The sequence below is a fragment of the Pseudorasbora parva genome, chromosome 15 (assembly GCF_024679245.1).
Source record: "Pseudorasbora parva isolate DD20220531a chromosome 15, ASM2467924v1, whole genome shotgun sequence".
In the NCBI taxonomy this organism is placed as follows: Eukaryota; Metazoa; Chordata; class Actinopteri; order Cypriniformes; family Gobionidae; genus Pseudorasbora; species Pseudorasbora parva.
This window is the reverse complement of record NC_090186.1, coordinates 1,660,120-1,674,668: the sequence shown is the minus strand read 5'-3', so window position 1 is coordinate 1,674,668 and position 14,549 is coordinate 1,660,120. Positions and strand designations below refer to the sequence as shown.

The 14,549-nt window shown below is 42.9% G+C and overlaps 1 protein-coding gene across 19 annotated transcripts in view; it reads right to left on the bottom strand.

Annotated features, from left to right (window-relative positions):
* The window catches only part of epb41l2 (erythrocyte membrane protein band 4.1 like 2), an 82,610-nt gene that overhangs the window by 46,716 nt on the left and 21,345 nt on the right, over window positions 1-14,549 (bottom strand). For 16 of the 19 annotated variants that reach the window (XM_067416651.1, XM_067416658.1, XM_067416669.1 and 13 more), the window contains exons 2-4: window positions 9,747-9,944; window positions 6,171-6,557; window positions 1,900-2,082 (exon numbers count right to left, since the gene is read on the bottom strand). In XM_067416651.1, coding sequence (XP_067272752.1) covers window positions 1,900-2,082; window positions 6,171-6,557; window positions 9,747-9,944 — 768 coding nt within the window. The remainder of the gene's footprint in view (window positions 1-1,899; window positions 2,083-6,170; window positions 6,558-9,746; window positions 9,945-14,549) is intronic. The other 3 variants (XM_067416653.1, XM_067416654.1, XM_067416652.1) reach the window with 3 other exon arrangements.

Here is a 14,549-nt window from a genome sequence, read left to right as displayed (position 1 = left end):
TACATCACACTCGTTCCTGAGCATCCATCAGTCGTGCCGTGAGGACAGACACAGAGGCCCAGTGGAAGAGAGACTGAAGCCACCATGAGGGGTCGTTCAGCAGTCATCAGCTCCTCTTTGTCCCCATGAAGCGGCCGGTCTGGAATGCTTTGTGTGGAGCTGTGGCTTATGCGGCTCTGAGCAAACATGCGGCGTCTCCTGCATGAATACATCAGGACAATAGCTCTCAGTGATGCCTCAGCACTCTCAGTGACGGACAAAGCAGAGCCTGTTCGGCCTCAGTAATGAGCCCAGCCCGTCCTATCCCAGCTCACCTGCACTCGCATCGGCCCATACGCTCATGAAGGCCCATCAGACCCACTCACCTGCAGATCTCAGACCCACTCACCTGCAGATCTCAGACCCACTCACCTGCAGATCTCAGACCCACTCACCTGCAGATCTCAGACCATCAGACCCACTCACCTGCAGACCACAGGGGCCTCGAAATACTTACTGACATATTTCATATAAATGATATAACATTATCTTCCAATTATTGCAATGTATTTATTAAATGTAATACATATAGATTTTATTGCAGCCATGCTGTAGTTTTGTGTCCGTGTGTGTGTGTGTGTGTGTGTGTGTGTGTGTGTGCGTGTGTGTCTGTCTACCTGCATGTGTGTGTGTGTGTGTGTGTGTGTGTGTCTATCTGCATGTGTCTGTGTGTGTGTGTGTGTCTGTCTGTCTACCTGCATGTGTCTGTGTCTCTCTCTCTCTGTGTGCACGTATGTCTGTCCATTTGTCTGTCTCTGTGTGTGTGTCCGTCCGTGTGTGCGTCTCTGTGTGTGTGTCTGTGTGTATATTTATAATATAGTAATATAATTAATAATAATAATATAAAATAAGAAAATATCATAACATTTAAAATATGTAATTATTAAAATATAATCACTCATTCACAGCAGGCATTGGTGGTTTATCACTGAGGGGTTGACAGGCCCCCGATAATCTGTCCACCAAAACACTTCTCACACACACACACCAAATCACTGCAGGGTCAGAGGTTATCACCATGCTTTTAAATGCTCCTGTCAGCACAGTGACTGATCCCATCACAGCTACTGAACACACACACACACACACACACAAAACCATATTATTAATATAATATATAATAAATATTACATCTGTGATTTATATTATTAGAATGAGTAGTTCCTCCATTGAACGGTTGTCCATATGTGTGTATGGGGCCGGTGGACGCATACTGTGCGCGCACACACACACACACACACACACACACACACACACACACACACACACAGTTATGATGAGTTGCGTTGCCATGGAGTTCATGAGGGGAGATGATGTGTTCATGTTAGATTATTAGAGTATATATAGACACAAATCCAAGCAACACACACACACATCTCCATCCTTACAGCAGGATTATTGTCATCCTGAATTATCATAAACTAAATAAGAGTGAAACAGAGAGAGACAGGATTAGAGGAGTACACCGAACGCCCTGTCAGCTGACTCCTCACTGCGCACACACACGTTTGTTTCTGAGAAATGTGGGGACATTCCACAGGCGTAATGGTTTTTATACTGTACAAACCGTATTTTCTATCCCCTTACACTGCCCCTGCCCCTAAACCTACCCATCAAACACACACACACACACACACACACACACACACACACACACACACACCCTAAACCTACCATCACAGGAAACATTCTGCAAAAAAACTCCTCCTGTGTGATTTATAAGCCTTTTGTAAAGTGGGGCCATGGGTAATGTCCTCATATTTCACCCTCTCCTGTAATACCTGTGTCATACCCATGGCATTATACACATTTGGGTCCTCATGTCACAAAAACATGCCCACACACACACACGGGTCTTACCTCCACCTCGCAGGAGAACTGGCTGCCGTCCAGTAAGGTGACGTGACACACCACCATCTTCATCTTCTTGTTGAGTTTGAGTGGCGACAGCACACTCGTCTCCTGCTGGATCACTTGCTCTTCCTCTCTCTTCTCCTCGCTCTCCTTCGCCTCCGCTTCGGCCTCTTTCTCCTCCCTCACAGGCTGCACACACACACACACAGAGTTAATACACACACACACTCTCATGTTTTCCAGCCGAGCGGATCGCTGCTGGATGATGTCAGCGGGCGGATGCGGAGCGAACACTGACGGATGACTGAAGCTTTTGGCAGAAGTGTGTGGCGTAAGGAAGCGTTCACATCTGATCTGGATTAGATCTGGATCACAGGAGGGGAGCAGGCAGTGACATCATGACTCGGGTTCCAGCCGCAGTGAATGAGGACGATACACAGATGACATGTAGGATGGCATCAGAGTAATAAAAACACTGAGATTATCCCGGGGTTGTCATGATGTCTTCCCTTCTGACCCTCGAGCTGTTATTCTGGCAAGAGGAGCTTTAAAGGAGCTGTGTGTAAGAAATGTATTTCACTGAATCATAAAATGGCCCTGATATGTCTCTGGACATTAATAAATCATGTTAATGTCAAACACTTCTATCACTGACTGCAGTAGTCCGGCAGGATATTGTCATTATAAAGTTGTTGTTGCCCTCAGCTGATGTTGATGATGTCATGTTGTGTTTTAGCCTGAAGCTCCGCCCTCCACCGATCGACCAATCAGGAGCGTTTGGGTTGCCAGATCTGCTCTAGTTCCCTCAGCTGCAGATCTACAAACGCTCTGCTGATCCTCTGAAAGGGACTGCAGGACCAGTTCTGGCCACAATCTGACACACACTTCCTTTAAGTGTCTGTGACCACTAACACTTCTGTGATAGATCTGTGTGAAACCAGAGAGAAGCTTTACTGGCTAGATCAGGTCACAAGACTGGGGTCAAAGGTGACACTTTCAGGTGTGAGGGCACTGTAGATCACCTGGATAAAGTAATCAAGTGTAAAAGAACACTGGGTCGTCATTTAGTCCTGTATACATTAAATACACTCTTAAAGACAGGCTCTTAATGGTTCTCTGGCGGGGTTTATGGTTCCATGAAGAACTCTTAATATCCAAAGAACATTTCCATTGCACAAAAGGTTCTTTAGACTATAAAATGATTAGGAAAAAAATGGTTATTAAAAGAACCTTTCACAAAAACGGTTCTTCAATGGCGTCACTGTGAAACCCCATTGTTGGTTCTTCCTGGCACCGTTATTTTTAAGGGTGTACTAGGGTGACCAGACAAGACTGGCTGAAATCGGGGATATATATTTTAATTCAAAGATCAACAGTCTGTCATTAATCTTTAGTCTGCCACAACAAAACAACATTACACTGCAAAAAATGCTTTTCTTCCTCAGTATTTTTGTCTTGTTTCTAGTCCAAATATCAAAAAATTCTTAAAACAAGAAGTATTTACTAGACAAGCAAAAGTAATTGTCTTGTTTTAGGAAAAATAACTCAAAATGAAGAGAGTTTTTGCTTAAAATAAGATAAATAATCTGCCAATGGGGTGAGAAAAATAATCTTAATTCAAACAGAAAACAAGATTATTTTGCTTATTTTAAATCTTATTTTAAGCAAAAACTCTCTTCATTTTTAGTTATTTTCCCCCAAAACAAAACCATAATTTTTACTTGTCTAGTAAATGTTTCTTAAAGGTGCACTATGTGGTATTTTTGCAGTAAAATATCCAAAAACCACTAGGCCAGTGTTTTGTTCAGTTGAGTACCTACAATATCCCAGATGTTTCCAATTATTTGTAAATTGTGAGAAAATTGCTATTTTAACGAAGGACCGGGACGTGTCAGCTTAGCGTTTGAGGGAGTCGCCTGTCAATGGCGTCATATCTCCGCTACCCTCGGTTTCGGGTTTTATTTGGCAGGAGCGCTTTACTCTTAGCAGTGTGAACTACTGAACGCACGGAGTAACGTTATAACATCGTTTTAAACACACTTAAATGTATCTAATATGATAAACAGAGCTGCTTTACCTCATGATCATAACCGGAAGAGCGGATCAGTGCAGGCGCCCGGCGACCGCCTCCCGTCCCTTCATAATAAAAGTCCCGGTGTTGGTGAGGCGGGTATTTGTTTAACAATCGCTCCAGCAGCTGTGCTCAGGTCCACAACACTCGCTCCTGCTCTGCTTCACTACAGTAACGTTAATAACCGCATGCATGAACGTGATTTCTGCCCGAGTCCTATTTTCCACCGGCTGTGATGTGAAGACCACGTCCCAAGATGCTGCGCTCACACTTTGCGTCATCAAACTACGCATTTGTTTTGAATAGGCGCCCTCCAGTGGACGGAAAGCTGCATAGTGCACCTTTAATGTAAGAATTTTTAGATATTTGGACTAGAAACAAGACAAAAATACTAAGAAAAGCATTTTTTGCAGTGTAAATATCATGAACTTAAATGTCATTGTGAAAGAACAAAAAAAACAATGACCGTTGTGAGTAACAGTGTGTAAATCAGACCTTTCTGTATAGCCTAACACTAATAAGCTTAAATGAAAATAACTAAATAATTGTGTAGTGAAGTATTTTTTTGTACACAGTGCCATGAACAATCAATCAGTCCTTTACGCATCACTGTCCTCCCCGCGGCGGCAGCAACTTGCGCTCTCTTGGCTTAAAACAAAAAGGTTGTGTAGTCTTTGTGCCTAGATTAATGACAGCACCTGCAGAGGCGTTTGTGCTTTTTAGCAGCGTGTTGCGGTCCCGGTACACAAGCCATGCCAACGGAAGGAAGGAAAATTAGCTTATCAATGCATATCTAAATTTGCGCCTACCGTATTTTTGTAGAACTTGGAAAAAAGATTCTGCAGCCGGCGGGGCGGTTTCAGGACGACTCAACCTCCAGACAGTTTTTAATGTTTATCAGACAATAACTACTCAAGATTTTACTTCAGTATAATTTTTCAGGACAATGTGGGCCAGATTCGGGACACCAGTTTAGATTTCTGGACGTCTGGTCACCCTAGAGTGTACATAGGCTATTAATCCGGATTCCTATCTGTGGTTGTTTCACACACACTGTGGCTTTAAGAGCTAGCACTCAGAATCCGGATCCGTTATAATTACACGTTACACGAGCGCGCTCTCAGCTGTGTGTTTAAGACACAACTCACTGTGTTTATGAGGACACTCACCAGAACTGGAATGCTGACAATTTTGTGTTTTAAAAGCGCTATAATCTACTAAAATAACTCTGTTGTGTTACTCACGAGCTGTTCGTGTGTTCGTGTGTGTGCAGAGAAACCTCCTCTCTCAGAGAGAGCGAGTACTGAAGAGTTTAAAATGGGCTTTAAAAAGACAAGACTTGTGATAATGATGATACAGCCGTGTTGATCATGAATGCGTTGGGTTATTCTGATACACACAGGGCAATGATGTAGTCTGACAGAAAGGAGAATGGGCGAAACTAACGCTGCTTTATTCTTCCAGTGTTAAACTGACGCGTGTCGCTTGATCAGAGACCGTAGCGCTCGTAAACGAGCTGAACATATTATTAGAACTTTTAAAGCTTCTGCGTTTCTCCCTCGTTTGAGGTTATATTTAAAATACATCAAGAAGCCCTCAACTCTGTTTTTCTCTCTCTCCGTGGTCATATTTAAACATTCATGTGCGTGTAATGTGTTTCAGATCCTCTACACGGCCACTTTCAGAGACTTCTGTTACTCTGAGGTGTGATCAACCGGACTAAAACAGGTTTCATGACACGTGAGAGACCTGCGGGAATTATTAAAGGGTTAGTTCACCTAAAAATGAAATGTATGTCATAAGACCTCCGTTCATCTTCACACACAGTTTAAGATATCTTATATTTAGTCCGAGAGCGTATGCAAGTGTATGCACACTATACTGTCCATGTCCAGAAAGGGAATAAAAACATCGTAGTTTTTGTTATTTTTGGACCCAAATGTATTTTGGATGCTTCAAGAGACTCTAATTAACCCACTGATGTCTCATATGGATTACTGTGGTGATGTTTTTATTCCCTTTCTGGACATGGACGGTATGACATAAATTTCATTGTTAGGTGAACTAACCCTCTTTAACATTATGTGTAATACTGAAAGTCGAGCCCTGAAAGAATATGACCATCTTAAACCATCCGACCGTATTCATTGCAGGGCGTCACAATCTGCAGAGATGGGTCCATGTGTGCAGGACCACCAGAGCTCACCTGTGTGTCAGCACTGCCGACTGACTTCTCCTCCTCTTTCTCCTCCTCTTTCTCCTTCTCCACCTGCACTTCCTCTGGCTTGCTCTCCTCCTCTATCACCTCCTTCACTTCCTCTGTTTTTAGCTCCTTCACTTCCTCCGCTGTCTCTGTGCTCTCGCTCTTCTTCTCCTCCTCCTCCTCCTCTTTCAGTCTCTCGCTCTTCTTCTCCTCCTCCTTCAGGCTCTTGGGCTCCACTGCGCTCTCTCCGGCTTTATCTTGGCTCTGTGATTTCTGTCGTTTAAGCCATGGAGGCAGGAAGCGAGAGATGCCCTTGTCTTTCTTCTGGCCGGCGGTAGCAGGAGGGCTGCAGGGCTCAGGGGACTCCGGCTCCGCACTCGGGCTCTCCTGCTGACGGAAGCCAACATTACTTCACATTATTACCAGTGTTTATTCAGATCACTGTTGATGTATTGAACAGTCCCTCCAGGATGTAGCAATTTGTTGTTGTGATTTTTGCGATCAAATGACTGATTTTGTGGTGGTAATTGTTAGAAATTTGCAAAGATTTTGCAGTTTTTATTTTATTTTAATTACACTCAAAAAATGCTAGACAAAAAACAACCCTAGTTGGGTTGAAAATGGACTAACCCAGCAATCGGGTTGATTTAATCAAACAATTGGGTTGTCTTAAGCAACATTTAACCCAACCGCTGGGTTAAAACAACCTAATTGCAGGGTTAAAACAACTTAACCGTTGGGTTAAAACAACCCAATTGCTGGGTTAGTCCATTTTTAACCCAATTTGAGTGTACGATCCCACATTTACCATATTTATTATGTTAGATGCACAATAATAGTCATACCCGACAACAGAGCAAACAAAATGCACAAATCTAGCTTATTTTGGTATCGTACTAAAAAAGGCAAGTCCAGTGATGTACTATAATATAATAAACTTTAATATCATGATCTCTTAGGGTGGGAAATATCTGGAAAAGTAAATCACAGCCATGAGCAATTGCCTAATATAAGTAAAAAGTTCTCAAATAATTAATTAATCAAGTAAACAGTCAGTAATAAAATAAGAACTAATAAACAAATGATCGGAGGACAAATAAATACAACAAAGATACAGATTTAAAGGTTTAAGTATCCACAACTTTCCCGAACTCTGACCTTTTCCATGATCCCTATGGCAACGTAGAACACGCCGGTAACGAACTTCCGGTTTACGTTAGTCTGTACTGTTATCAGCTAAACGCTTGGTTGTATTATGAGGATTCAGGAGTAGACTTTTACAACAACGCTTCAGGCAAAATGATCACGTCCCAGATGGTCGCATGGATCTGACTATCTGACAAGAACTCACTAATATCTGTAGCACTAAGCGATTCACCCGAGTTATGCAAGTTTTGCCACTGTGTGGTAGGCTTGGCTGTTCCTATGATCCATGCAAGATTTACCTTCCGTCCATGCGCCTGTAAATCAATTTTATTTTATTATAAATAAAGGTTTATTTGTTTCTAGTTATTTATTTTGTTAGATATTTCCACTTTACGGGAGTCCCGCAAAATAATTTTATTTTCCCGCGACACGCACACAATAATATCTTGCCACTCGCATCCGCATTCACCATCAATATGATCCCGCACCGCACTCGGTTGTGCTGGGTCCCGCAGGAGTGCAGGCCTCTATTTAACGTTAGGCTGTTAGAGCGGTCTTGCTACACAATAAATCTGTAAATTACTGAAAACAATAAACATACCCCTTGCAAAAAATTATACAGTTGTACTGCAGTATTTTAAACAGGCTAGGTTAAACTAATATATTATATAAACTCAATAATTAAATTTACAGCAATGAAATGTTAATTTTTATTACAATGCACTTAAATTAATTGAAGTTCATGCATCTATATTCATGTTGATTAAAAAAAAGTACTGACAATGTCTGACATGATTTCAACAATTACAAATATTAAAATATAAATATTACTTCTACATCACAATTCTTGAGTTTATTTGAAGCTCGTTTGGCATTGAATGGGTGCGTATGGTGCTAGGCAACGTGTCAAACGGGTCCGTTTATGTTGCATGGTTTATGGAAGCAAGGTTTCTGAGGTGAGAGACCCAGGCGCTCCGCGCTCATTAACCCCGGCGAGAGCAGCCTTAACTCGGCTCGTCCTTCTGACGACTGCCGCTGCCTGGCAGAAGCCCCTCCCGTGACGCAAATTCGCGTCTGTTGTGTAGTGAATGAAGCGAATGGATTCAAAATGTTCACGCGTCCATGTTCGCGCGAATAGCGCTATTTATTCTCGTCACTCGCATCTGGTGTGAATGCATAACTGTAACGTGTGCTAAACCGAACTGAGATACCGTCAACCGGAAGTATCGAGTGTCATGGCGACGCCCACTAAGACTCGCAGGAAAGTTGTGGATAGGCTACTGTGTTTTTCCAGGTGTTGTTGTTTGATGGGGGTAGGACTATAGGATTAGTCTATATTAGGTGATTTAACCTTAAAGATTACTGCCTACAGTAATACACGGACCCAATACTGTGACACGTCCCAAACTTATTCCCTCAAGACACCACCAAGATGGACACTTAGGCACAATCACGCATTTTATTTTGATTGTTCAAGGGCATTAACCCTATAAAAAGAACAGATTTCTGTACCCGCGAGCCCGTGTGTCACTCAGTAGCGAATTCAGCTTGTATACAGCGCTTTTATTAACTCTTTTTTAGTGTTATCGGGTATATCATACTTTTATCAGGTCATTTATTCATCTTAAGAAATCAATTCGCCCAGTCCTTGGCACTTATATGCGAGACAGCAGATGAAAAAGATTCACTTTCACAAAAACCACGTACCGCGCATGCGCCACAACGCTCGACACTTCAAGCGGAGGCGTGCATTAATTATTCTTAACTCTGACATGCTCATCTTAACAAAAATATTGCCAGCGATCTATCAGGTAATGTCATGCACAGAATGTCAGCGCAGCTGGTTTAGTACAAAAATGATCAGTACTTTTGCAGTTGATTCTCTTCGAGGTCGGATCACGTTCTCACCACAAACAAACCGCTCCAGAGTTCGTCTGAAAGCTTACCGACGCTTGTTTGGTCCGCTTTTGGTGCGAACCCGAGTGCGAATGGTGCTTTCACACCTGACCAAACGAACCGCACCAAAGAGGGAAACCAACTCTAGTATAATTCAACCAAACTAAATGAGGCAGGTGTGAAAGCACCCTTAAATTATTTTTTGTGATTATTTCGTGATAAAATTACAAATTATGATCGCAAAAAAAAAAAAAAAAAAAAAACGACAATTTACATGTATGCATTTAGCAGACGCTTTTATCCAAAGCGACTTACAACTGAGGAGTACAGGAAGCGATCTGTCAAGAAGAGGCAACGAAATGCAAAAAGTGCCCTGAATACCAAGACTTGGATATTACTCACAGTAACAAAAAACTGAATTTGTACTTTTATTTTTTTATGATAAGACAAAAAATCTAAATCATTTTGCTGATTTTGCGTTATATTCATCGATCGCAGAATCGTGAAAAACTGGAGGGAGAGATTGAATGGTCTGACCTGTACCTCCGGTGGGCCGGCAGCAGCCGCGGCAGGCTGGGCGTCGCCCTCGGCCGCTTTATCAGTCGGTTTATCAGCCGGGTTATCGGGCTGGTCCGTCAGCACCGGCTCCGTCTGCTGCTGAACTTCAGGAACCTTCTCCGGCTCCTTCTTCACATCCGTCTCTGATCCCACCTCTGTGGTCATCACGCCGGCACACTGGGTGAAGAGGACACAGGGTCAGTCTCTACAGCCATATCATGAGCCATCACATCTGTGGTCAAAACTTCCCTCAGCTACAGACACCACTGCTCCTGACACACACACGTCAACACATTTATACCATGATGACCAATATAAAGACCTGCGTGAAGTTGGCCCACCACCCAACACAACAACGGCAATCGTCTCAATCGTTTGTGCTCCGTTTGTCCCATCATTTTAGTTTGTGCTGCTTTGGTTTTTAAGATATTAAAAGAACATTTATAGGTCATTCTGAGGTCACTCAGCCTCCCACAAGCTCCAAATTCACCCCAAATAGGCGCAATCGTTTGTGCTTTGTCTGTGCAGGTAAAAGTTTTGTTTGTGCTGCTTCCGTTTTTTAAATATTATACATTTAATTATAGATGATGATGCCACTCAGCCCCCTCACAAGCTCCAAATTCACCCAAACTAATCTTGTTTGTTTGTGCTTCGTTTATGCTGTTTTGTGCCATTAAACATTGTTTGTGCTGCTTCTGTTTTCAAAATATTAAAATAATATTTATAGGTCATTCTGAGGTCACTCAGACCCTCACAAGCTCCAAATTCACCCCAAATAGGCGCAATCGTTTGTGCTGTACATTTTTCGTTTGTGCTGCTTCCATTTTTAAAACATTAAAACCAAAGCAGCACAAACGTTGGGTGGGGGGCCAACTTCACGCAGGTAATATAAAGCCCATATATAAGACAATTTCATTTAAAGAAAATAAAGAACACATGCATAACATTTGACCAATCAGAAGTGGAGATTTCCGTAGGGTGCATCTGCCGAAACATGTTTCCTATTTCTAAAAGGCAGAGAGAGCTGGTCATGAGAACTCAAATCTGCTTTCCTGATATCATCATGATGATAATAGGGGACGTCTTTCAGCACACTGATACGCGAGACAGAAGCACTGAATGAACACTGAAAAGCATCAAAACGCTCTTTCATGTGTCAGAGCATCAGAATAAAGCCTGTATGAGTGAGCCATCAAACCCCACCATGAGCAAACACAGCACTGAGCGCTCACACACACACACGATCAATGCGAGACTCATTTACTCAGGCTCATCATCTCAGTCACAAACAGATTCAGTGGCTGAACCCGAAATCGCCCCTACACCCTTAAACAGGGCATTATTTGAGGGGACAGCCATTTGTAGGTGTCCCAAACCGCACTCATTCAAAAATTGTTAAAGGGATTGTTCACCCAAAAAAAGAAATGCTGTCATCATTTACTCTCCCCTCATGTTGTTCGAAACCTGTATGAGTTTCTTTCCTCAGGTGAACACAAAAGATATTTTGAAGAATGTTTGCAACAAAGCAGAGAGAGCAACCATTGACTACTATAGTAGGGGGGAAATACTACAGTAGTCAATGGTTGCTCTCTCTGCTTTGTTGCAAACATTCTTCTAAATATCTTCTTTTGTGTTCACCTGAGGAAAGAAGCTTATACAGGTTTGGAACAACTTAAGGGTGAGTAAATGAGGACAGAATTTTTATTTTTGGGTGAACTATCCCTTTAAATAAAATAAAAATTTTGCTGTGGTACCAAAATTGGTACCGAGTACCGGTCGATTTATTATGGTATTGGTAACGACTACTGTAATTTTGGTATCCTTACTCCAGTCCAGAATATTTTTTTACAAGGAGCACTATAGTCCATTACTGAAGATTTTAGCATAAACAGATGGACGCCTTAAACCAACCTTTAATTCATTTATTCACATTTAGAGCTTTAGAGGGCTGGAAAAAGTGTGAAGCGCCTGAAAGTCCTTAAAAAGTGCTGGACTCAACGCCGTACGAACCCTGAGATGAATAACGTAGAAACCTTCGACTATTTCTGCCCCAATCCCATGGTTAGAGTCGGTGTCGCCACATTAAACCCATGGTGAACGTCTGATTGTGGAGTGAAAAGCCTTCTGTAAGTTGTTTGCTCCTGGCTCAGTGGTTCTCCTGGTCTCCCTGTCAGCGCTGTCTGATCTTATATGGTTTATATCAGTATTCTGGCCTGAATATGAACATTTCTACAAGATCTCGCAGTAAAGATGTTAATTTAGCTGTGAATTCAAGCACTCTCTCATCCCCAAGCCCTAATAATGTTTTTTATTAGTAATACTAATTTATGGCTTTCTTAAGTTCGATTGTTTGAAAAACAAAGAAATGGACACAAAACTCTGCGTTTCTATCAAAACTTCTCTTTTGTCGATAAGAGTGAGTTTGTGAAGATGGTCAGTACGTTACTCGAAATGGAGTTGATGTAACGCAGTCCCTGAAAACAGCAGATGATGAGCTGTGTGTGTAAATGAACACAGTGCTACGCTTCACTCTGAAACACACAGCGCATGTATTTCATAACATCAATCTAATCAAGCTCTTCCGGAGCACTAGAGACTTCCACAGGTGTCAGGGGGTTTCTGACTACTGGAGATTTTGGAAAGATATTGAACAGCTCGTATGTTGTTAAACATCAGCACAACCCACTGAACAGAACACATTGTACTCTTATCCTCAGTAATTTTTTTTTGATTGGAATGAAAACAAGACTAAGATCTACTACACACACACACACACACACACACACACACACACACACACACACACACACACACACACACACACACAGTCAAACATGCTGGAGTTTAGAGAGAGCACAGCTGTTCCAACACACCAGAAAGACGTCCAGCTGACCCGCGGCCAGGGGAAAACCACTGAAGAAAGACAAGAACAAACACGCTGTGAGAAAGAGAAAGCTTGTGACATCACGTGTGGGGCACGTCCTCAAACACACACATGATGCCTGTACATGAGTGTGTGTGCAGGAGCACCAGAGCAAAGGCATCATAACATCTGACAAACACTAGCCAGAGTTGGGGCTCCTTTGAAGGAAACTTTATTCTGCTTTAAATTGAAGAATCAAGAACTCAGTTTCAAATCCACCCGTGAAGGATCAGACGTGTCCTGAGCAGCTCACGAGTAAAACACAACTGTTAACTCCATCCAGTCTGACACGGACTGGTGTGTGTGTGTGTGTGTGTGTGTGTGTGTGTGTGTGTGTGTGTGTGTGTGTGTGTGTGTGTGTGTGTGTGTGTGTGTGTGTGTGTGTGTGTGTGTGTGTGTCTCACACTAATCCCCAAACTGCAATGCTTGCAGATAACAATCAACATATGCTGTCAAAACTAATTAGGATCCAGAGGCACACAACATTACCGTCTGTCTGTCTATACCGCGCACGCGCACGCGCACACACACACACACACACACACACACGTCTGAGTATGAGGCTGACGGGTTTGGCCACAACTTTTGTGAGAGCAATAACAGAGCAGATCATCTTGAACATATCAGACGCAACATATGAAACACTGCAGCCTTGTGGTGTGTGTGTGTGTGTGTGTGTGTGTGTGTGTGTGTGTGTGTGTGTGTGTGTGTGTGTGTTGGGTAGGTTTAGGGGCAGTGTAAGGGGGATAGAAAATACGGTTTGTACAGTATAAAAACCATTACGCCTGTGGAATGTCCCCAAAATTTCACAAAAACAAGTGTGTGTGTGTGTGTGTGTGTGTGTGTGTGTGTGTGTGTGTGTGTGTGTGTGTGTGTGTGTGTGTGTGTGTGTGTGAGTATAAAGCTTTTATAGCAAACATTGCCCATGATAAGCACACGAGTCAGAGCTGTGCAGTGTCTCTGAGCAAACACACCGTCAGGAAACAGGTGTAAATGAACACATGCTGTGAGGTGAGCTCAGCACAACGGTCATCATATCAGACACGACTCAAACAGAGACGGTCAAATGATGACCACAGCCGTTGCGGCAGAGATCAGATCTTCCCTACTATATGCAGGAGGTACAAATATATATTTATATTTTTTAAACAAGTACGGCACCAGACCAGAGTATGTCTGAATGCATATTGGAAAACCAGTCCCGGATGACCTAATACTTCCAGCCAGACTCTGAAGTGAGCAACGGGCCCTTTCCCATCCCATAATGCCACAGGAGAGGAGCTGAGAATGACGCTCAAACTCACCTGATGCTGGAGGTAGGGTTGGGTACCGAACACTGTACTTTTAAGGGCATCGAACAAATTATGTTGGTACTGCAGAGTACCGAGTCACGGCTTCCCGGCGTCATCTGAAGGTTCAGCCAATGGAAACTCGAGTACAGCAGATGGGGACTATGTGTAGACCAATCAGAGAGCTTTACAGCCAGAGCACTGATTGGACCGATCGCTCAGATTGACAGCTCTTGATTTACCGTGAGCTACAGCTGAAGATCACCAGCATTAACCACTAAAACACACACACACACAGACACACCAATAAAGCAGAGTCTGCCTTACAGAAAATCACAAGACACTCTTTCTGAAGCAATAATGCAAACACACAAGACAGCGCTCCAGTCAGCTGACGTGATCATCACAGAAATACCCGAGCAGCCAGTGTGTGTGTGAGCGTGTGTGTGTGAGCGTGTGTGTGTGAGCGTGTGTGTGTGAGCGTGTGTGCGTGCATGAGTGCGCGCGTGAGTGTGCACGTGTGTTAGTATGTGTGAGTGAGTGTGTGTGAGCGTGAGTGTGCATGAGAGT